General features: G+C 49.4%; 1 protein-coding gene across 5 annotated transcripts in view; it reads right to left on the bottom strand.

Annotated features, from left to right (window-relative positions):
• Positions 1–24155, bottom strand: part of CABP1 (calcium binding protein 1) — an 85579-nt gene that overhangs the window by 20020 nt on the left and 41404 nt on the right. For 2 of the 5 annotated variants that reach the window (XM_035257828.2, XM_017976426.3), the window contains exon 1: positions 5477–6187. The exons of 2 other annotated variants lie outside the window; for them this stretch is intronic. In XM_035257828.2, the coding sequence (XP_035113719.1) occupies positions 5477–6127 (651 nt within the window). In that variant the 5' untranslated portion in view covers positions 6128–6187. Of the gene's footprint in view, positions 1–5476; positions 6188–17902; positions 17997–19340; positions 19471–24155 lie in introns of those variants that run through there. One more of the 5 variants, XM_078337441.1, reaches the window with a different exon arrangement.

Below are 24155 nucleotides of genomic sequence, written 5' to 3'. Positions count from 1 at the left end.
GATGGCTCGGCCCTCCGCAGGAAATTTTAAAAGGGCTGAACAGCTGGGTATGGTGGCTTATGCCTATAATCCCAGAACTTCAAGAGGCTGAGGTGGGACGATCATTTGAGGTCAGGAGTTCAAGACCAGCCTGGGCAACATAGCAAGACCCCATCTCTATTAAAAATTTTAAAATTAGCCAGGTGTGGCAGCTGTGCCTCTAGTCATAGATACTCAGGAAGCTGGGGCAGGAGGATCACTTGAGCCCAGGAGTTCAAGGCTGCAGTGAGCTATGATTGCACCCTGCACTCCAGCCTGGATAACGGAGCAAGACCTTGTCTCTTAAAAAAAAAAAAAAAAAAAAAAAAAAAGCAAAAAACAAACAAACAAACAAAAAACGCTAAACAGTGGAGGCTTCCTGTAAGGAGTGAAGCATGCCCCCACCTCCCATCTCTATCCACTGTGGCAGCACCCGTGAGCCTCCAGAACTCCTACTTTAAGTGCTGGAATGGAATAATAGGATCAGAAGGATGAGAAGGATAAACTCATTGCTGATTATTCCTGATTAGGAGGGAGACTGGCCTTTGGCCGTGGTCAGTTCTATCACCAGCATTTGAACCTGGATGACAGACCGGTGCTAAGACGTGCAGGGAAAGCAGGACTGTAACATGAGAGGTGCTTTGCAGATGCTTCTGATGAGCAGGAAACACACTTACGTGACTTCCCACCAAAGCAGCACATACAGAACAGGCAGGTATTTTTGGAGACAGGCAGACCACAATTCTCAGCACAGTCCTGTCACCTACTTATTTACTTATTTTTAGAGACAGGGTCTCACTCTGTCACTCAGACTGGAGTACAGTGGTGCAATCATAGTTCACTGCAGCCTCAAACTCCTGGGCTGAAGCGATCCTCCTAACTTGTTCTCACAAAGTGCTCAGATTACGGGTGTAGGACACTATACCCAGCCCTGCCATGTACTTACTATGTGACCTTTGGAGAAGTCACTTCCTCTCTCTTAAGGCTTGCTTATTTCTTTTCTTTTTTTTTTTTTCAGACAGAGTCTCACTGTCATCCAGACTGGAGTGCAGTGGCACAATCTCAGCTCACTGCAACCTCCACCTCCTTGGTTCAAGCAATTCTTGTGCCTCAGCCTCCCAAGTAGCTGAGTGCCTGCCACCACATCCAGCTAAATTTTGTATTTTTAGTAGAGACAGGTCTCACTATGTTGGCCAGGGTGGTCTCAAACTCCTGATCTCAAGTGATCCACCCGCCTTGGCCTCCCAAAATGCTGGGATTATAGACATGAGCCACTGCGCCTGGCCAAGCTTTCCTTATTTCTAAAATTGCAGGGTGTGGGGTGAAGATGCTGTGAAGGTAAGGAGAAGACACTTTGTCCACTGTGCAGTGGGCTCAAGTGCTCATTGTTGTCTCTCAAAAACAGCTGGAGGCAAAGGCCGACCTCCTGCAGGACTCTCACTGAAGTGACTCCAAGCCATTCCTATCACCTGTGACTGATAGTAACCACAAGCTGACCTTCACTTTCCCTCTCCCCAGGCCCCAGAGAAAAGCAATAGGGGCCCCAGGCCCTCTCAGAGGGAAGGAAGGAGACACTTGACTGGAGCAAGAGTGACGAATAGACACAGCCCTATCCTGCGAACATAGACTTAGTGCAATTAAATCCATGACCCAAACCACCATGGACTCTCTCCATCTAAACCACAGGAACTGGCCAGGCATGGTAGCTCATGTCTGTAACCCCAGTGCTTTGGGAGGCTGAGGCGGGCAGATCACTTGAGGTCAGGAGTTCAAGACCAGCCTGGCCAACAAGTGAAACCCCATCTCTACTAAAATTAGCTGGGTGTGGTGGTGGACACCTCTAATTCCAGCTATGTGAGAGGTTGAGGCATGCGGATGGCTTGAATCTTGAAGGCGGAGGTTGGAGTGAGCTGAGATCATGCCACTACACTCACTTGAGTGAGGTGGATCACTTGAGCCCAGGAGTTCCAGACTGCCCGGGAGTTCCAGACACTCCAGCCTGGGTGACAGAGGGAGACTCTGCCTCAAAACAAACAAACAACAAACGAACAAACAAACCACAGGAACTAAGGAAACCCCTAAGTCCAGAGGCTGGGTGACACCATTCATTCATTCACTCCTTCATTAAATACTGTGATCCTGCCATGTGCAGAGCAGTATGGGAACGGGAATACCCTTTCCGTGTTGGAAGACATGTTTCCACAGCTGGAAAAATGGGAAGGATGGGACAGAGCTGTGGGTTTTATCCACATTTGCCTTCTGCACAAGGCATGTTTCTTCTCAAGCTCAGGGTAAAGAGCAGAAAGCCTGTTTCTTAAAATAGTCTTCTAATACCCAAAGCTCCATGTCATCATTCCTTTGCTGTTAATTTCTGACATCATGTCTTCTCTAGGCAGCTGGGTGGAATGTCCTTACCTGGCCACAAAGAGGGAGTAGGGAAGAGCCTTTGACATTCAGCTCCTTCCCTTAATAGCTGTCCTCACCTGGCTCAGAGTCAGCTTTCAAAGTACCTTACACATGCCCTCATTCAATTACTCTATTAATAACAGCAATAACATTAATGAAGGCTGCCCTTTATCCAGCACCCACTATGAGCCAGGCATTTGATATCCTTAATCTTGTGTAAGCCTCGTAATAACTGCAAAGCAGTTTTTGTCAATCTCCTTTCTGGATGAAGAAACCAAGACCAGAGAGAGAAAATAACATGCCCAAGGTCACAGAGATTGAAAATGACAGAGCCAGGATTGGAACTTGCATCTCTGCTATCTTCCCAAGCCTCCATTCCACGACTCAGCCTCAAAACTGTGTGGCCTCCATGCATATGCAATAAGGTTGCTCTGTGAGGTCACGGGAGAATCTTCATCCCTGTTTCCTTTAAGGTAAGAATTCATCTTGGTGCTTTCAGAGTCAGTCTGAACCCTGGCTCTCTGAGACCCTCTCACAAATGAAGAAGAAAAAAGACCTTGGTAGTTAATCAACAATAACCACAACAAGAAGAATAACTAACACTGACAGTTAGGACGGGCTGTGTGCCAGACCTGGGCCAAACTCTATCTCTCCGTATCTCATTTAATCTCCCAAATGTCCTGATGATCCCTATATTGCAGGTGAAGAAACAGAACTTGGCCAGGCATGGTGGCTAATGCCTGTCATCTCAGCACTTTGGGAGGCTGAGGCAGGTGGATCACTTGAGCCCAGGAGTTCCAGACTGCCCGGACAGCATAGTGAGACCCTGTCTCTATTATGAAAAATATTTTTTAAAAGAGAAATAGACTTAATGAGGTTAAACAATTTGATTAAAAACAAATGGAACTTGGGGAGACATGAAAAATATACTTTCCCCAGGGCTATATTTTGTCCTAAGCAGATCTTAACTAAAAGTTTCTCTATTCAGAACCCCATCTGCCTTCTCTTGGTTCTGACCCTGTCTCTGAGGACAGAAATCTCAATATGGAGAAAAAAGAAAAGATGAATTCCTCTCTGTCACGGGAGACTGGAAGCTCTGTCACAAAAGTCCCAGCCTGGGTTTGTTGTTCTTGTTGCTCATGTAGATGACTTAGTGGTGTCAGATGGGAGCCCAAACGGAATATTCTGGGCTTTAAAGTAAAAGCCCGCAGCTCTGAGAAGCAAGAGTTTCCAGAGGGAGGTAGTAAATATTTGATGGGAACTTCCAGCTCCTCCTGACTTGGGTGACCCTGGTGACATTTCAGAACACTGGGCTGCAGAATTCATTTAATGTCTGAGAAATGAGGAGAAACAAAAGCATGTAGCTGCAATGCTCAGAGCTCAGAAAGGGCTCATGTAGGCAAATTCTGCAAGACAGGAAAGAAAGGGCTCTTTTTTCTTCTTTTTTTTTTAGGAGCTGAGTCAGATCAGCAGCAAACTGAGTAACCAGAAAGTGTATGCTTCTAGGCCAATGACCTACCCTTCCAAACTGCTAGGCACAGCCAGGGCCCTGGCTATCTGGTTCACTGTTGTCTTCCTGGTGTCCGCAAATGTCTGAACAAACCAACCACAGGAACTAAAGAAACCCCTGAAGGTGTCCTTAATAAGTGCTCAAGAAATATTTGAGAAATGAATGAATTGGTATCACCCATTCAACAACACAGCGTTCCTACTGCTGTGTTCCCAGCCCTGACCACTGGTGCGCTGACACTGGTGCCTCCTCACTAACACCAAACCACTGCAATGAACTCCCCTGACACATAGCCTCACTAACTCTCACAGCTCTGCATCCAGAGAACTATTTCCAGCTAACTTGGCTAACGAGGGCTCCCTGCAGGAACAAAGCCACACACCGCTGCCCTATGGCCCCACCACAGCAGCCCCGCACAACCCAAATCAATGTGTGGCTGCCTTCATGTCAGACCTCCACCAGCAACAGCCACTGCGGAGTAGTATTTTGAAAAGAGATGTGCAGATCTGAAGCAAAACACACAGGGCCTCCTTGGAATCCCGATTCAGTGTGGCAAGCCAGGAGCTCGAAACGGCTTCTTTATGCTAGATCTTAGCACAGAAAGGCGCAGGCCCCCGTTTCCCTACAAACCACGCAAACACTGTAATCAGACCTCTGCATGACACCTCTCCGCGGCTGCCACAGAACTGTCTCAAAGCTGTGCCAATGAGTTTGACTTGATTACAGACTCTGAACTAGGGGAAAGCCTGGCTTTCCTCCTTTCTGCCGAACCTGTCTCCCCAGCAGCACAGCCCCAAGCTGTAGACTTGGATTGTGACTATGGAGTAGCTTTTAAAGGGCAGGTGTCCAGGTGCCTGGGACTCTTGAGGGAGAGCCCTGGGGGAACGACTGATGACCTCTCCGTGGCCTTTCTGACCCTTCCAATGGCATCCCTGGAGTGACAGCTTCCTTAAACCACTCCAAAGTTTCAGTGTGAACCACAACCCCTCCATGCCTACCCAGACACCGCTTCTCTTTCCTCCTATTTTTGAATCTCTTAACTTTTCCCAGGCCTTCAGGGACAGGATAGGCAGTGGCTAGCGTCCCTCACCCTAAGTAATTCTGTGTTCTCTGCAGTCCTCTCTCTTGACCCCTATACTCCAAACCGCTTGCTCTCCTGAGTCGCACCCTGACGGTACTGGCCAGAAGCCAGAGGAGTGGGTTTGGCGCCACCTGCTCGGAGCACCCCTCCTCGATCCCCGCGAATCTCCAGGAGGGTCGTAGAGGTCGCTCCCTTCCAGGATTGGTGGGTTCCGGCAGTTGTGAGAGAAGCTAGGCGGGGACGCCTCGCCCCAAGAGGCCCGGAGCGTGGACAGCGCACGGGGTGCTGAACCAGGCATAGGAGGAGTGCCGGCAAGGGCACTGGCCCCGGGAGGAAGAGGTGAGCCGAGGTGTGACCCGTGGGGGCCACGGGCCGCGGGAGGAGGCTGTGGACGCGCAGCCACGGCCGGCAGGGTCCTGAGCGCCTTTCCCCGGAGCGCTGGCGGGAGGCGCGGCCCTTACCTGGCCGAAGGCGGAGCTGAGCATGGGGTGCAGCCGGTGGAGGAACGGGTCCGCCTCGGACGCAGCGGCTGGAACGGAGTCCCCGCGGCCCGGGGCTCGCAAAGAGCCCCGGAGGCCGAGCGCCGGGGACAGTCCCCGTTCCTCCCCATCCCGCCCGCGGGCCAGAGGCAGCGGCGACGACGGCGAAGGTCGGGACGCCGCAGCCAGCAGCGCCTCCCGGGGCCTGCAGTGCGCCTGGGGGAGCCCACGCTGGCTCCCCCGTGCGCCCTCCTCTCGTGGCGCCGGCCGGCACAGGGGCCTCCGCGAACTGGGGTCCCCAGACGACTGCGGCGTCCCCGGGCAGGAGCCGGGCAGCCGGCGGCTGGGCAGCCCCGGGTCCCGGGCAGGGCCGTGGCGTGGAGCCCGGCTGCCCCCGCTCGCCGCCGCTGCCGCCTTCAGCAGCGACGTCTTGGACTCGCTTTTGGCGATGTGCGAGCTCATCACGGCGGGGCCCGCGCTCGCATGGCCCGGCGGGGGCGGCGCAGTGCGGCGCGGCGCGGGACCCCCGGCGGGCAGAGAACGGGGCGCCCGGCGGGAGCCGAGCCCGAGGACGTGCTGGAGGCGGGCGCCGTCCCCCGGCCGCTTAAATGCGGCCCCGTCGCCGCCGCCCATGTGACAGCGCAGCCTCTACGCCCGGAGCCCGGAGCTCCCGGCGGCTGGCGGTGCAGATCTGGGGGCGCTGCCGGCTGTCCCCGGAGAGCCCACCCCCAGCTCCCTGGCGGCCCAGGTACCGCCGCGCCCCGCCCCTTGCCCCGCCCCACCCCGGGGGAGCCCCGCTTCCAGGCGGCCCCTGGTGGTGAAGGGGACGCAGCAGCAGCGTGGAGCAGGAACGCAAGGAGGGAAGGGGCTTGGCAACGGGCCCCAAAGAGGCCGAGACCCCGGGAGCTCCGGCAGCGCTCTTTATCACGCTGCGAGGAGGCTCCTGCCGAGCCCCGGAACCGCCCGAGCCTCCAGAAATGCGGGCAGGGTGCACTCTCCAGGGTGTACAACTTTGGCAATGAGGACCAGAGAGGTCCAGGGAGAACTGGAGACCCGAAGAGCATGAAGGCACTCTATGACACCACTGCCTACAAATGCAGGGGCCAGAACGCTATGCAGGACACTGCCGGGAGGAAAGGCTTCATCCACTCCGTGGGGGGCTGCCTCCACCCCCAGTACCATGCGGGGTACTAGGATGACACTGGTAAGTCAGCCGCAGGATATCAGTTCTCAAAATAGAAGAGAAGCCAGGTCTGGACAGCACCTGATGATGGTCAAGTCTCAGGTAGGACCCATTTGCTGCCCCTCCAGCCCTTGTCCCCTCTTTCACCTTCATGCCTTACTAAATGCTAGAGAAATTCCTGCACTTGGTGCGTAGCCAGGGAGCCTCCCAGGTCTGAGCTGAATCTCAAATGCCAGCTCTGCCACCTACCATCTGGGTAACTTGGGCAGGTGTCATCAACCTCTCTGAGCCTTGTTCTCTTCGTCTATAAAATGCAGATGAGAAGCATAACTAATTTCTTGGTAACGGCAGATGATACCACATACACAAAAGGCCTAGCCCAGTGCTTGGACAGGGCACAATCCAGTTAAGTCAGTTCCCTTCCCTCTATGCCTCATGAGGCCCCATCTACCACTCTGCTTTAGTATCTGGTGTTTAAGATTTGCAGGGGACTGGAGGGGTTCTCCCAGGCTCTCCCTGTTCTGGTCCCTGGACCCAGTGCCATCCACAGTCTGGTCACTGCTCAGCCTCATTAAAAGGATACACAAGGCCAGGCGCAGTGGCTGATGCCTGTAATCCCAACACTTTGGAAGGCCGAGACCAGCGAATCACTTGAGGTCCAGAGTTTGAGACCAGCCTGGCCAACTTGGTGAAACCCTATCTCTACTAAAAATACAAAAATTAGCCAGGCATGGTCGCAGGCGCCTGTAATCCCAGCTACTCGGAGGTACGAGAATCACTTGAACCCGGGAAGTAGAAGTTGTAGTGAGCCAAAATTGGGTCACTGCACTCCAGCCTGAGCACTGGGAGACACAATGAGACCCTCTGGCAAAAAAAAAGAAAAAAAGAAGAAGGATACAGAAACAGATTGCCAATATTATACTTCCCTCATGCCAGGGGTTCATCCTTCTCTGCACTGCTTCTTTTACTTACCCATAGGAAAGGAATTAAGGAAAATGGGATGGGCTGGGAAAGCAACTACCCAGAGGCTAAAGTGAACTAGGAAAGTGTGGCAAAGCTTTCCCCAGATCAGCTACCGTTAAGAGACTGAATTGCCATATCAAAGCCACTCAGGTTCCTAAAGCCCAAATCCTGAAGCAGGCCGGGGCACTGCAGCCCTGAAGGCTCATTGCAGGGTATGCTGGGATTTGCAGGATGTAATGAGTCCACCCTTTGAGTTTGAGGTCAGTCAATGTCTTACCTATTCCAGCCCTCAGAATAATCAGTGTTTGGCAGGATTAAAAACAAAGGCACATTCAATATAAATGACAGGAGATAAAGAACTTTATCAGAATCCCTCAGGAGCAGATGAGAGGCAAAGGACTGCCAGGTATTCTAAATCCCTGCTGTGCCACTCTTGGTAACCTTTCTGAAATGCCTAGATATTTTTGGGCAAGACCTCGGTCACCGACTAGTTTCTGAAAAACTGAAGAATCTGAGTGTGTTACCAGTGATTACTAGAGTAAATAAATGAAAATGATGGCATGAAGCAAATGGATGAAACGCCTGCGCTCATATCCCAGATAATCCTGGATGCGCACCAGGATTCCATTCCACTTGTGAAAGGTATTAATTTGGTCACTTATTTAACAACTATGTAAACAACCAGGCACTGCATTATGCATCTTGGATACAAAGATTGATCCAGTCATTCAACAAATAATTGAGGGCCTGTTATCTGTCAGGCACTGTTCTAGGTGCCAGGGATATGGTTGCCAACAAAATGGTCTCTATCCTCAGCACCAAATAAACAAATAAATAAATGCATGGAAAAGTAATGGTGACAAACTGGTGCTCAAGAAAGTTGCCATAAGGAGAAATCAAGCAGGTAAGAGATTAGGGCTTAATGGGGGATGCTACTGTATTTATTTATTTTTACACAGAGGCAGGGTCCACTATGTTGGCCAGGTTGGTCTTGAACTCCTGACCTCAAGCAATCCTCCCACCTCGGCCTCCTAAAATGTTGGGATTACAGGCATGAGCCACTGTGCCCAGCTGAGGATGCTCCTTTAGACAGTGATTAGAGAAGGCCTCTCTGCAGAGGGAACATCTGAGCAGAAACTAAAATGAAGTAAAGGATCGAGTCGTGTATATATCTGGGAGAAGAGCTTTCCTGGCAGAGGGGAAGCTGTTCAAAAAGTCCTGAGGAGGGAATAGCTTGGCATGTTCCAGGAGAAGCAGAGAAAAAGGAGGCTGGAGTGAGTGAGGGGAGAGTAGGAGAGATGAAACTGGAGAGGAAGGCAGGGGCCAAAAAGTCAATCACGGCTTTGGGTTTCCTCTAAGTGTGAAGGGAAGCCACTGCTGGCATATTACGGCAGTGGGGTGACATTATTAAGGCATTATTGTGGCCACACACAATGGCTCATGTCTGTAACCCCAGCACTTGGGGAGCCCAAGGCAGAAGGATTGCCTGATGCCAAGAGTTGAAGACTAGCCTAGGTAACATGGTGCAACCCCTTTGAGTTTACACACTACCAAAGAAATATATACAAAAATTAGCAGGGCTTGCTAGCATGAACCTGCAGGCCCAGCTACTTGGGAAACTGCGGTGGGAAGATGGCTTGGGCCCTGGAGGCAGAGGTTGCAGTGAGCCAAGATCGCACCACTGCACTCCAGCCTGGGCAAAAGAGCCAGACCCTATCTCAAAAAAAAAAAAAAGGGCAAGAGGTCAGGGGAGAAAACCAACTAAACTAATGGGAAACGTGCAATAAGGGGATTATGAGCTAAGTTATATGGGAGAATCCTAAGGGGAGTTAGAGAAAGCATTAGAGCATGTGACATTTGAGCTGCTTTTTGAGGAATAAGTGAAATTCCACCAGATGAATCAGGAGGGCCAAAGGAAGGTCATGCCAGGCAGGGGGAACAGATTAAGTCAGGGTTGGGAGTGTGAACCTGCATGCTGTGTGTAGGAATCATTTGACGACTGAGCAGGGAGGGAGAATGAGGGCTGAGAAATGGGCCTGAAAAGGTGGACTATATCATGAAAGATCTTGAGTGTGACATTCAGCAGTTTATACTTTATTTTATTGGCAATGGAGAATCCTTGAAGGTTTTGTGAGTTTGTCTAGGATGGAAGCAGAACTGTGTTTTTGAAGTGATGCATCAAAATGCAATAAGAAATGCAAGCAGAATTGTGTGTGTGTGTGTGTGTGTGTGTGTGTTTCGAGATGAAGTCTTGCTCTGTCACCTGAACTGCAATGCAGTGGTACAATCTTGGCTCACTGCAACCTCTGCCTCCTGGGTTCAAGCGATTCTCCTGCCTCACTCTCTCCAGTAGCTGGGATTATAGGCACCCACTACCACACCTGGCTAATTTTTTTGTATTTTTAGTAGAGAAAGGGTTTCACCATGGTGGCCAGGCTGGTCTCAAACTCCTGACCTCAAGTGATCTGCCCGCCTCAGTCTCCCAAAGTACTGGAATTACAGGCATGAGCCACTGCGCCCGGCCCAGAACTGTGTTTTTGAAATGATGCTTCAAAAATGCAATGCAAAACATACATTGTCAGGCGGGCTGGGAGGAGACTAAAGGCAAGATCCATGAGGTTAGCTCAGTTAACAGACATTACTGAGTGCCCACCAAGGGCTAGGCCTCAGGAATAGAATAGTAAATAAGTGAATGTCATACCTTTCTTCATGGATTTTAAGTCTGGGGGGGAGGTCATGAAGACTAATTTCAGAGGCTGGGTCAGATCCAGGAATATTCCAGAAATATCATCATTAAGACATGGAAAATTCTGGATGTGAAAATGAGAATGGCTTGCCTCACTGATTGTGAGATGCAGTGGAAATGCAGTTGCTTCAAAGTATCCTGCCATGTAAAAACAATTTTAAAAGAATATTTTTGGATTGTACGTACCTTTGCAGCTCTAGAAGCACTGTCACAGCTGGGCATGGTGGCTTGAGCCTATAATCCCAGCACTTTGGGATGCAAAGGTGGGAGGATACCTGAGGTCAGGAGTTTGAGACCAGCCTGGCCACCATGGTGAAACCCTGTCTCTACTAAAAACACAAAAGTTAGCCAGGCATGGTGGCGGGTGCCTGTAATCCCAGCTACTCAGGAGGCTGAGGCAAGAAAATTGCTTCAATCTAGGAGGTGGAGGTTGCAGTGAGCTGAGATCATGTCTGAGCAAAACTCCATCTCAAAAAAAAAAAAAAAAAAAAGCACTTTCACATAAAGCCTCTCATTTGCCTTTAGGTGCACACAAATTGTAATTATTAAATAACTACATGTTGTTATATGATTTGACTGTATAACCATTGGTGAAAATTAGGCAGAAAAAGAGTGTTTTGCAGCACTGGAAAGACATCTCAGTACACAAGCGTAGTTAAATAGAAAAAGTGGGTCTGGGAGGACCCATCAGTGTGGAGAGAACAGTGTGTTTAGCTGTCTTTGTGCCTCATTTCTAAGAGAATCCATCCAGAAAGAGTAAGGCAGGGTTAAAAGCAAAACTCCTAACAGGTACATGGATCTCTCATTTAACTGATCTAGTCTGATGACGCTATGTCCCTGTAGCAAACGCCTTTAAAATTTGTTGTTTCCTCACCAAGACTGTATGTCAGTTTAGAGTCTTGAAAGGTTGTGGAGCATTTTACACGGTGGTGCTTGAATTAATTCCATGTGACATTCCTTGTCTAGCTTGTTCCTTTTTGCTATTGTCAGAATCAAATTCTGCACTTAATCTCCCTTGTTTTCAGATGACAAAATCTCTGTTAGGTTTCAGAAAGCCGGGATTACAAAATGTTCTTAAGGTTTTAAGTCCTCCATGTGATTGGGAAACTCAGGAAAGGATTGGATGAGAATTTGGAGGGTGGGGGAAACGGTCAGTGGACTACATAGAGGATGCTTCCCCAGTAATCTGCCCTTGGACCCAAATATTCATCATTTGAGAAGATGCCAAGATTTTGACAGGGTCTCGCTCAGTGGCCCAGGCTGGAGTGCAGTGGTGCCAGCATAGCTCACTGGAGACTTGATCTCCCAGGCTCGAGCAATTCTCCCACCTCAGCCTCCCAAACAGCTGGGTGGCTGAGGTGGGAGAATGACAGGCGCATGCCACCATGCCCACCTATTTTTTTTTACTTGTATTAGAGATGAAGTCTCACTCAGTTGCCCAGATTGGTCTCAAATTCCTCAGCTCAAGCAATCCTCCTACCTTGGCCTCCCTAAGTGCTGGAATTACAGGTGTGGGCCACTGCACCCGGCCTCCAAGGTTTTAAAAATAAAAGTGAAAAGGGGTATGGTTACAAAAATATATGGCTGGGGCTGGACACAGTGGCTCATCCCTGTAATCCCAGCACTTTGAGAGGCCAAGGCAAGTGGATCACTTGAGGTCAGGAGTTCAAGACCAGCCTGGCCAACATGCTGAAACCCCGGCTCTACTAAACATACAAAAATTAGCCAGCTGTAGTGGCACACGCCTGTAGTTCCAGCTACTTGGGAGGGTGAGTCAGGAGAACCACTTGAACCCAGGAGGCGGAGGTTGCAGTGAGTGGAAACTGTGCCATTGCACTCCAGCCTGGGTAGTAATAAGGCAAGATTCAGTCTCAAAAAAAAAAAAGCCTGGGTCAAAACTGAACTATACACTTAAGAATGTACATCTCACTGCATATAGATAATAATTCAATAAAAAGAAAGATCAAACCATCAGGACAGACAGAGCAAAAATAATTAATACTGACAAGTACAACGGTCCACTGGACCATCATAGGGACATGAATTATGATTTCGGTGACTGAATTCACTTGGTTACTGAGGCAAAGAAGGGAATGAGCATCGATGAAGGAAATCCTATCACTTACAGATGTTACCATCTTTTAAAAACAGCACACTTGGGGCCGGGCACAGTGGCTCACGCCTGTAATCCCAGCACCTTGGGAGGCTGAGCCGGGTGGATCACCTGAGGTCGGGAGTTCGAGACCAGCCTGGCCAACATGGAGAAACCCCATCTCTACTAAAAATACAAAGTTAGCCGGGCACAGTGGTGGATGCCTGTAGTCCCAGCTACTTGGAAGGCTGAGGCAGAAGAATTACCTGAACCTGGGAGGCAGAGGTTGTGGAGAGCCAAGATTGTGCCATTGCACTCCAGCCTGGGCAACAAGAGTGAAACTCAGTCTCAAAAAAAAAAAAAAAAAAGACAGAACACTTGGCCAGGAACAGTGGCTCATGCCTGTACCTAGCACCATGGGTGGATCATTTGAGGTCAGAAGCTTGAGACCAGCCTGGCCAACATGGTGAAACCCCATGTCTACCGAAAATACAAAAATTAGCTAGGCATGGTGGCAGGTACCTGTAATCTCAGCTTCTCCAGAGCCTGAGGCATGAGAATTGCTTGAACCTGGGAAGCAGAGATTGCAGTGAGCTGAGATCCTGCCAGTGCACACCAGCCTGGGCAACAGAGTGAGACTCTGTCATAAATAAACAAATAAATAGCACACCTGATCTCCAAATGTTAGAACCTACTGTATCCATCATTTCTCATTCAGAATATTCCCGCCATTCTTTGCCTAATCCAGAGCAGTTCCCCACCTCTCTGAGATCGTCGCTGGATGCAGGAAGTAATCACCCACTATGCTTCCCATTTTTAATACTGGTGCCATGCACCCCAGTGCTCTAGCAGGGTAGATACATCCGATAAATTGACAGCACACCAGAAGTCACCCATGACATCTATGCAGTTTCCATGAGATGAAATGCAACCCACATTCAGATGACCTCACCACATTCCAGCCACCGTGCCGTCCTTTACGGTCTGTCTCCCCACATCCCACTAAACTGTACATTCCATGAAAGCAGAAACAAGCTCTCAGCTTGTCTGCACTCAGCACAGTGACCAAAACATAACAGCATAATAGGTGCTCACCCAATATTATTTAGTGAATGAGTAACAAATTTTTAAAAAGAAAACCATTATTGCTGATTTTTTTTTTTTTTTTTTTGAGACGGAGTCTTGCTCTGTCGCCCAAGCTGGAGTGCAGTGGTACAATCTCGGCTCACTGCAACCTCTGCCTCCTGGCTTCAAGCAATTCTCCTGCCTCAGCCTCCCAAGTACCTGGGATTATAGGCAGGCGCCACCACACCCAGCTAATTTTTGTATTTAGTAGAGATGGGCTTTTGCCAGGTTGGCCAGGCTGGTCTCGAACTCCTGACCTCAGGTGATCCACCCACCTAGGCCTCCCAAAGTGCTGGGATGGCAGGGGTGAGCCACCGCACCCGGCCCATTATTGCTTTTATAGAAATTAGTCCTCTATGCCTGGACTCAGTGGAGGGGGGAGGGTGGCCTTAAAAGAAGGTGCTGCATGGGCTGCTGTTTTCCTTCAGATGGGTCATTTCTGTCACGTGTAAATACACCTGGATCCTGGGTAACCAGCAAGCATAAAGGTGTATGTGACCTTTAAGGACCAGGGATGTTTTTGCCATGGGCAGGAGGGTTCTAGGTTTTAATTGCCTGGAGGTTCCATCCAAAACCAGTCAGCCAACAGTGCAGTCTGTGAGCAGGGCGGTTACATCTGTGGCACTTGGAGTGGTGCCTGGCTCTGCACCAAGCAGACCTACTGGTACCGCACAGTTAAAGCAAAGTGGGTTCAGCAAAGGAAGCTCCGGTTGCCTCATAGACAGGTAGAGCTCCTCATGAAGCTAAATAACAAGACCGACCTTCTCAACAGACTTAAGTATTAGCAGAGGGATGGGAGGCGTGGGGAATTCAAAGATGTAACTCTTTACCCAGTAGTATGAAAGTATTTCAATATTTTAACAATGGAAAGGCAATACCAGAGCACATCGGCTGCTTTCCAGTCCTAAATATTAGAATTCTGCCCACACTCCTCTTTTTTAAAAAGCTGCCACTTCCAGATTGTTAAGCAGGATGTATGGGCAATGCCTGTATGAGGGCATCTCAACATTGTGGTTCTGGCTGACAGGGCCTTGCTGGGAGGCTCCTCACCTTACAGAGTTCTGAGATCTTTTTCCCTTCGTAAATGACATCACCGACCTGAAGGAGGACTCCAGGTAACTGCCCTATCTGGGGAACAATCATTTCTGCAGATACGTGACTGGCTGTTGGAGAAATCCAGAGACCTTATCAAGCAGATCTCTACTCTCCTAGCTCTGACACAGCCAGCCCTGTCCCTGTGCTGTGTGTAACCCAGCAACAAAGATGTACACAGGGACCAGGCTGAAGGAGGGAGTCACCATTCTGGAGCTAAAAACCTCCAAAGATGCTCAGCCTTTAATGGAGGAGGGCTTTTAGGAAAAAAAGCCAGCAAATTCTTTGCCCTTTCAACTTCACTTTCTGTTCTCTTTTTATCTGCTTTCAGCATCTCCAATTAATCTTGGAATGAGAGCCGAGGGCAAGAAGCCAGCGGTGCCTGAGGGATGCTAAAGATCCAGGGAAACAAATGCCAGCGAGGGACCCCACAGCAAAGAGACAGACACTGCGAGCAAGTCTACTGTTTCCATGAGGCTTGCGAGGCGTGTGCGCGGGTCTCCGCATTGGCACCATCTGCCAATTCCTCAGGAGGACAGAACAAACCAGTGAGGCATGAAGATTAGATTATGTAACGCTCGAGGATTGCTGTTTTCAAAGAGGAAACAAATGGAACGAATTGATTTGCTTGTCAAAGCCATGTCGCTAAAGGAGATCTATTCTCTCCTCTTCTAAGAGGACCTCATTAAAGAGTGGAATGGTTTCACAGATTCAGAAACTGTGAGACCACAATCCACTCCATTCATAGGAGCAAGTCCACACTTTCCAGAGTTGCACTGGCATATCCTATTCTAGTCCCCAAGCCTGAAGAAATATCTATCCAGCTACTACCTAAAGGGTACTGATATGGTAAGGAACGTGACTGTCAGTTGCTGACCATAAGATTCAGAACCTGCGGCCAGATGTCGTGGCTCACGCCTGTAATCCCAGCACTTTGGGACGCCAAGGTGGGTGGATCATGTGAGGTCAGAAGTTCAAGACCAGCCTGGCCAACATGGTGAAATCCCATCTCTACTAAAAATACAAAAATTACTTGGGCGTGGTGGCACACACCTGTAATCCCAGCTGCTTGGGAGGCAGAGGCACGAGAATTGCTTGAGCCTAAGAGGTAGAGGTTGCAGTGAGCCAAGATCAAGCCACTGCACTCCAGCCTGGGTGACAGAGCGAGACTCTGTCTCAAAAAAACAAACAAAACAAAACCCAGAACCTGTGTGCTTTGCCTGAGCTGTCTTGCTTCTGGGGAAGCAGTGTCTCATTTTGAGACCAGTGGGATTGTATTTACTATTCAGAGCTCTAAACAAGTGCTCTTGATAGAGGAAGGAGGTGGGTTTTTTTGTTTTGTTTTGTTTTGTTTTTTTGAGACGGAGTCTTGCTCTGTCGCCCAGGCTGGAGTACAATGGCGCAATCTCGGCTCACTGCAACCTCCACCTCCCAGGTTCAAGCGATTCTCCTGCCTCAGCTCCCTGAGTAGCTGGGATTACAGGTGTGCATCACCATGCCTGGCTAATTTTTATATTTTTAGTAGAGATGGGATTTCACCATGTTGGCCAGGATGGTCTTGATCTCCTGACCTCGTGATCTACCCACATCAGCCTCGCAAAGTGCTGGGATTACAGGTGTGAGCCACTGGAAATGTGTTCCTAAAAATATATGTATCAGAAAAAAAAAAGTATACACACACACACACACACACACATCAGGAAGGAAAACTCATTGAATTTCTGAGAGTCCTCTGCCATTGCTGGGCTTCTCTAAAATGCCCAGCACAATACTTTTTCTAGTATCTTCAGGAGATCTGAGGAATGAACAAATGAGAACCCTGAACCTGCTGCCATGGTTCCATCCCTCAAGGTTTCACTGCCTCCCTAAGATACCAGGATTTAAATATCAAGTCTTTATCTAGCATGCAGATGAAGCCTCCTGTACCAGATAGTTTCCATTTGCCCTCCAGATCGGCTCTTCCACCCTTCTCCGAGCTGCCCTTGGCCTTGGCGGGTTGACCTACATGGACTGCAGCAGCTCGCTCTCCTGCCCTCTAGCTTCCAGGCGGTACAGCCAATGGGAGCGGCAGCAGGAGATGGGAGGGTGGGAGGACAGCATGGGTGAAGTGTTTCTTTCCCCAGTTCCCTCCTGCCAGATCGCCTTAGGTGCGTTGTGCCTTTTGATAAAAGGTCACCCCTCTTTCTCAAGGCAGCCTGCTCCACACAACTCTCTCTTTCTGGGTTCTGTCATTTCTCCCTCCCCTCAACCTTCAGTTCTAAGAGTGGTAAAGGCCCTGTGGGTACTGCACTAGACCTTACAGCTTTCCCAGGCCCTGCTGAAACCTTGTAAATACTCCATTTATTAAATCTTCTTCTAATGATCTTATTTGAATGTGCCATCTGTTTCTTATACCGACCCTGCCTGACACACCTTTGCCACGTGACCCTAATTAACAATACACTATGCTATCACTTCATGCAGTTATTCTCAATGTTCACCTTTTCCCAAAGCTATAATAACAACTTAAAGATAAAACTTAATTCCTCTTTACAACATAATTGTGCAGTAGAGTTTGTATGAGCTAAATATAATTCGGAGAACAAGAATTTTCATGCCATCAAAATTCATGTTAACAATTACAAAGAGAACTGAGGCCCTGACTCTCAGTGTAGCCGAAAACATATTCCAGTATCTAAACCCATCTAACAGCGAGGTGGTGAGCTTACAGTAAGGAAAAGCGTAGACATGGCCCCTGCCTTTGTGAAACTTGGTCTCATTTTCTGCAACAAATATGCTCCTAGGCCAGCTCGGTGGCTCACACCTGTAATCCTAGCACTCTGTGGAGGGCTGAGGTGGGGGGATTGCTCAGGCCCAGGAGTTTGAGATCAGCCCAGGCAACTTAATGAGACCTCGTCTCTACTAAAAATAAAAAATAAAAACTCAGCCAGGCATGGTAGTGCATGCCTGTGGTCCCAGCTACTAGGAAGGCTGAGGTGGGAGGATTGCTTGAACCCAGCAGATCGAAGCGGCATGAGCTATGCTCACGCCACTACACTCCAGCCTGGATGAAAGAGCAAGACTCTGTCTCAAAACAAATTTTTTTTAAGTAAATAAATAAATGTGCTCCTAAAAAGTCGAATGTAAATTGCAATTCCATAAATCAAATAATATGTTGTGTGATCATGGGGAGCATACTATTTGAATAATAACTTGTAAAATAATTACCTTTAATCTTCTGAACCAAATTTTTCATCCACCCAGATACTTCAAATGAAATTTATCTTTAGTCTGTAGGGAGGATTGATCTCCTTCGATGCTTCTGGAATGGTGGAAATTGTGGAATGGAATTTAGAGGAAAGATAAGGGAATTACCATTTAGAGACCACATACAGAATGCTAGCCAATTTGCATCTTTTAGCATATTTAACCCTGAGAAGAAACACATAGTCCATCATTCCCTTATTTTCTATTTCTGAAAATAAAATTTAAAAAATTAATATAGCAGGTGTGGAATTCAAAATCCATTTTTCCAAATGAGAAAACAAAGCAAAATGATTCAGTGCAGGACTCTAAAGATTACATTATCCCCCAGCTTCAGTGGCTTCCTGCTGCTTTTAGGATCAAGTACAAAATTCTTCCCAGGGCCACTGTTCCCATGCCCATCAGTTCTCGAGACCATCCAGGCTCATGCCCCCTTGAAAGCTTTTGCCTTCCTCAATGTCCCTGGTTTGTCTTCCTCTTCCTCTCCCAGCTCCCCCAGATTAACTCAAATGCATCCCTTCAGTTTCCACTTCCCAGGGAAAGCCTGTCTCCCCAGCTGGGACCATGTCACCTTATCTTTAGTGCCGAACACCAAGGAAGGGCTCATTTGTTTCCTGGGTGAACAGATGAGGAAGGGCTGCCCAGAAGGGTTGCCCTACCTCAGGCCAGCCACTTCCCTGGTTGGGTTTCCTTTGGTCCCAGGGGCCTGGCAAAGCCTCCCTCATGAAAAGGATGGCTGGGATTACACTCCTGAAATCCCAACACTTTGGGCCGCCAAGGTAGGCAGGTCGCTTGAGGCCAGGAGTTCCAGACCAGCCTGGGCAACAAAGTAAAACCCCCTCTCTACAAAAAACTTTTAAAAATAGCTTGGGTAGGCAGGGCGAGGTGGCCCACGCCTGTAATCTCAGCACTTTGGAAGGCTGAGGCAGGAGGATTGCCCGAGCTCAGGAGTTCCTGAGACCAGCCTGGGCAACACGGAGAAACCCTGACTCTACTAAAATACAAAAAATTAGCTAGGCATGGTGGCAGCTGTCTGTAATCCCAGCTACTTGGAAGGCTGAGGCAGGAGAATCGCTGGAACCCAGGAGACGAAGGTTGCAGTGGGCTGGGATCGTGTCACTGTACTCCAGCCTGGAAGACAGAACCCAACTCGGTCTCAAAATAAAAAACCTTGTAAAAAAGCCTGGGTGACTGTGCAAGCCTGTGGTCCCAGCTACTCAGGAGGCTGAAGCAGGAGGATTGCCTAACCTGGGGCAAGGTGGAGGTTGCAGTGAGCTGTGATCATGCCACACAGCACTCCAACCTCAGCAACAGAGCTAGACGCTGTCTCAAACCAGAAAACAAAGAAAGGTCAAAAGAACCCTCATTTGAAATTCTAGAAGGTCTTTGCCTTCTCTCTTACCCTCTCAAATGCACACTCAGGTGTTCCAGGACCCGAAGCTCCAGCCGAGGTGGGAACAAAGCCGTCCCAAGAATCCCCCACTGACGACAGAAAGTTCTTGAGGCCTCGCACCTGAGAACTTGGTTGGCACGAGGCCACGTGACGTGAGGTAGCTGCGCATGCGCAAGACGATTATTCGGCAGCCTCGCCAGCCCCGCCCTGAAGTTGCAGGGGCAGGAGCTGGTGCAGCAGCTGAGCTGGGGGAATTCCAGAGATCACCTGAAAGGCCAGGGCGGGTTTGGAGTGTATTGAGCACCACCCGGTGGCAGGCATTGAACTGCATGCTCTCATTGTAAACTCCCACAGGCTCTGTGTAAGAGGAACACACACACATTGGTGTGTCCATTTTACAGATAGGAAAACTGAGGCCCTGTTGTCTTTTTTTTTTTTTTTTTTTTTGAGACAGCTTCGCTCTTGTCGCCCAGGCTGGAGTGCAATGGCGCAATCTCCACTCACTGCAACCTCCACCTCCCAGGTTCAAGCAATTCTCCTGCCTCAGCCTCCCAAGTAGCTGGAACTATAGGCGTGCACCACCACGCCCAGCTAATTTTTTGTATTTTTAATAGAGATGGGGTTTTACCATGTTGGCCAGGCTGCTCTCAAACTCCTGACCTCAGGTGATCCACCCACCTTGACCTCCTAAAGTGCTGGGATTACATGCATGAGCCACCGGGTCCGGCCCCTGTTGTCTTTAGAACTTGTCCAAGTCCACAAGTGCAGTACTGGGATTTGAATCCAAGTTGCTCAGGCTCCCAAAGGCCCAAGCTCTTTTAGATCCCCCCATATTCAAAAGTAAAGTTTGTTTTCCCAAAGTATAGTCACCACAGGAGGGTCTTTTCTTTCCTGGTAACCCCAAACCAGCTGCCTGCATGGATTTATCTCCTGGCTATGTGACCTTGGGCAAGTCATGTCACCACTGAGCCTGAGCTTCATCATCTACAAAATGATGACATAGCCGGGCACTGTGGCACACACCTGTAGTCCCAGCTACTTGGGAGGTTGAGGTGGGAGTATCCCTTGAGCCCAGGAGTTTAAGACTGCAGTGAGCTATGATCACACATCAGCACTCCAGCCTGGGCAACAGAGTGAGGCCCCACCTCTTTAAAAAAAAAATGATGAAAATATTGCCTGCCTCTCATGACTTATGAAAACTAACTCTTCCTACAAAAATCTAGTGATTCCTACCAGATGCCAGGTACTCTGCCAGTCCCAGGGAGTATACCATAAAAAGAAGAGAAAACAAGAGATCATCTGGCAATTAAGCAAGCTAGCATGTGAACAAAGCCCTGTCAGGGGTTGCTCTAGAAACCTGGGCAAGGTTGGACCCATTTCTCATTAAGAACAGATGAGATCTAAAAACGGGCTTGGCATCCCCACTGAAGCCTGCGTTTCTCTTGCAGGCGTCCCTTGTTGGAAGGTGGGCAGTTCTGCTGTGGCTTCCTCACAGCTGGCTCCTGAGGAAGTGGAAACAGCCTGCTACAGGTGTGGGATTCACAGCCAGCAGCCTCTTCCCCTCATCTCCAGGGCAGTGGGCATTCCCATTGATTCATTAGAGAAGCGTCTGCGGTGCCCTTGGAGATTTCTACTCTTTGCTCCACTGCAAACAAAAAGAAACGGAAAGACAGAATTTGGGCCTATGCTGACATTTTGCTGGAATGTCCCATCTCGCCCAGGTTCCCAAACACATATAGAAGGTTATTCACACAAATGCATCTAGTCAGAGCCCCTTACTCAGATACAAGAGTGCCGGCATGTGCCTGGCTCAAAATCTAGCGTAGGAGAATAATATCAAGCCAGGCCTTGTCCAATTCTCCTTTTAGCAGATATTCTGGGGAGAAACAAAACAAAACAAAACAAACAAAAACCCTGGAAAGCCAGGATGCAGGGACAGAGCCTTCGACTGGCTAAAGCGGAAAGCCAGTGAGTTCAACAGACTGAGACCCAGAGAGGTGAGGTTCACTACCCAGGGTCACACAGCAAGGCCATGAAAATCCCAGGGAATTCATGGAGCCAACACACGTTTTTGAGTGCCAGTTATGTGCCAGGCACTATTCTAGCTCCTACAGAGAAAGCGGAGTCAAAACAGACAAAAACTCCTGCCCTCTTAGAGCTGGTGTTCTGGTAGAAGGAGCCAGACAATAAAAAGATGAATTAGTAAGATACGTCGGACGCTGGATGACAATAAATTCGATGGAGCAGAATGAAGCCGGGAAAGGGGACAAGGCGTGTATACTGCATGGGTGTGATTTTAAGTAGGATGGTCAGGGAATGCCTCCTTGAGAAGCTGTCATTTGAGCAAAGACCTGAAGGAGGTGAGGGACAAAAACATGCCAGCATCTGGGGAAGAGTGTCCCAGGAGAAGGAAGCAGAGCAGAGCCACAGGCAGGAGTGGACCCAGTGTGTTCCCAGGGGCAGCAAGGAGGCCGCTGGAGTGAAGGGGATGAGCAGGAAGATAGGATGAAGAAAGGAGCAGGGGCCAGGCATGGTGGCTCACACCTGTTACTCCAGCACTTTGGGAGGCTAAAGTGGGCAGATCACCTGAGGTCAAGAGTTCGAGACCAGCCTGGACAACACGGCAAAAACGGTCTCTACTAAAAACACAAAAATTAGGTGGGTGTGGTGGTGCGCACCTGTAATACCAGCTTCTCGGGAGGCTGAGACAGGAGAATTGCTCAAACTCGGGAAGTGGAGGTTGCAGTGAGTCAAAGTCACGCCATTGTACTCCAGCCTGGGTGACAGAGTGAGACAGTGTCTCATCCAAAAAAAAAAAAGAAGAAGAAGCAAGCGGAACCAGGTCACATAGGAGCCTCGTAGGTCACTGTAAGAGCTCTGACTTTTTTTTTTTGGAGACAGAGTTTTGCTCTTGTTGCCCAGGCTGGAGTGCAATGGCGTGATCTCGGCTCACCACAACCTCTGCCTCCTGGGTTCAAGCAATTCTCCTGCCTCAGCCTCCCGAGTAGCTGGGATTACAGGCATACGCCACCATACCTGGCTAATTTTTTATATTTTTAGTAGTGACAGGATTTCACCATATTGGTGAGGCTGGTCTCAAACTCCCAACCTCAGGTGATCTACCTATCTTGATCTCCCAAAGTGCTGGGATTACAGGCATGAGCCACCACGCCCAGCCAGAGATTTGGCTTTTATTCCAAATGAGATGGGGAAGCATTGAAGAGCTTGGGGCAGAGACATGACGTGATCTGACAAAATAAAAAGCCTGAAGCTATTTCTATGCATTCATTCATTCATTCCTCTTAGGTGCCAGGCATTCTGCTGATGACAAGCTAGATGTCCCCAGAACGACCCACAGGGCCCTTGATGTGCATTTTATACTGACTGTAGAGTCCACAGCAAAGAGAAAGGAGGGTCAGCCACTGCCTTCCCTTTGGCCGCCAGACACCCTCCACCCTGATGCCCGCTCCTTCCTCCCCTCGCCCTGCAGCCCAGGAAGAAGGGCCCCAGGTGGCTCCAGGGCTCTGTGCTCAGGAGGCTGCTAGAACCTGCAGGTTATAAGCAGTATCTCCTGCCACAGGGAATCAAGCTGCTCTGTCCAAATGAGTCAGAGGCACAGAGCCACAGCCCCCCAAACTACAGCATCCCTCCCACACCCCACCCTGAATTCCCTCTTTGTCCTCTTAACCAAGGCCAGGCCTCTGCTTCTCTTTTCACCATGACCCTTTCTGACCTCTTTACTCCCCACTTACCCCAGGCTCTACCTCCTGGAGCACCAGAAAGCCCCACTACTTCCTTAGTTCTGAGACACAGGATTGGATTATATATACATATATTTCAAGATGGTGTCTCGCTCTGTTGTCCAGGTTGGAGTGCAGTGGTGTGATCTCAGCTCACTACAGCCTCTGCCTCCCAAGTTCAAGTGATTCTCCTGCTCAGTCTCCCAAGTATCTGCGACTACAGGCGATGCCACCATGCCTGGCTAATTTTTTTTGTATTTTTGGTGGAGACGGGGTTTTGCCATGTTGGCCAGGCTGGTCTCAAACTCCTGACCTCAAGTGATCCATCCACCTCGGCTTCCCAAAGTGCTGGGATTACAGGTGTGAGCTACATGCCTGGGTTTTGTTTGAGACAAAAGTCTCACTCTATCACCCAGGCTGGAATGCAATGGCACAGTCATAACTCACTGCAGCCTCAAACTCGGGCTCAAGCAATCCTCCTGCCTCAACCTCCCAAGTAGCTGAGACTACAGGCACACACAAGCCATGCATGGCTCATTTAAAAAAATTTTTTGTAGAGACAGGGTCTCAACTCCCTGCCCTTGAGCAATCCTCCCACCTAGACCTCTCTCAAAGTGCTGGGATTACAAGTGTGAGGCACGGGCCTGGCCTAGTACAGGGTTTCTAATCTTCATAATCAAGCAAACTTCACCAGCCAGTGTCTTACACAGGAAGACACTGAGACACCAGGGAGCTGCTTGATTTGTCCAACGTTATGCCTTAGACATCTCTGGTGAGACAGGACCTGGTGTCAGCAGGAAGACATAGTCACATCACCGGGTGCCCCGGAGATCTGTGCAGCCACTTAGCCCAACCCAACCCTGACTCACCGCTGTGTGTGAAGGTAAGAGAGGAAAGGTTCAAGGAGTGGCAAGACGAGGAAGGCAGAGGTGCACAATATCGCTTCCTCCGGCCGTCCCTTCCAGCTCCTAACGTGAGAAGCCTTCTGCCCTTCCCCAAAACCTAGACTAGCTCTCCCTTGGGTGGCACTGGATAAAACTCTATGTAATAGTCCCCACAAGGAGATCCGTCTGTGGAAAGAAAC

The sequence above is a fragment of the Callithrix jacchus genome, chromosome 9, assembly GCF_049354715.1.
Source record: "Callithrix jacchus isolate 240 chromosome 9, calJac240_pri, whole genome shotgun sequence".
Lineage (NCBI taxonomy): Eukaryota > Metazoa > Chordata > Mammalia > Primates > Cebidae > Callithrix > Callithrix jacchus.
The sequence above is the reverse complement of the archived record's forward strand: the minus strand, read 5'-3'. Positions and strand labels throughout refer to the sequence as shown.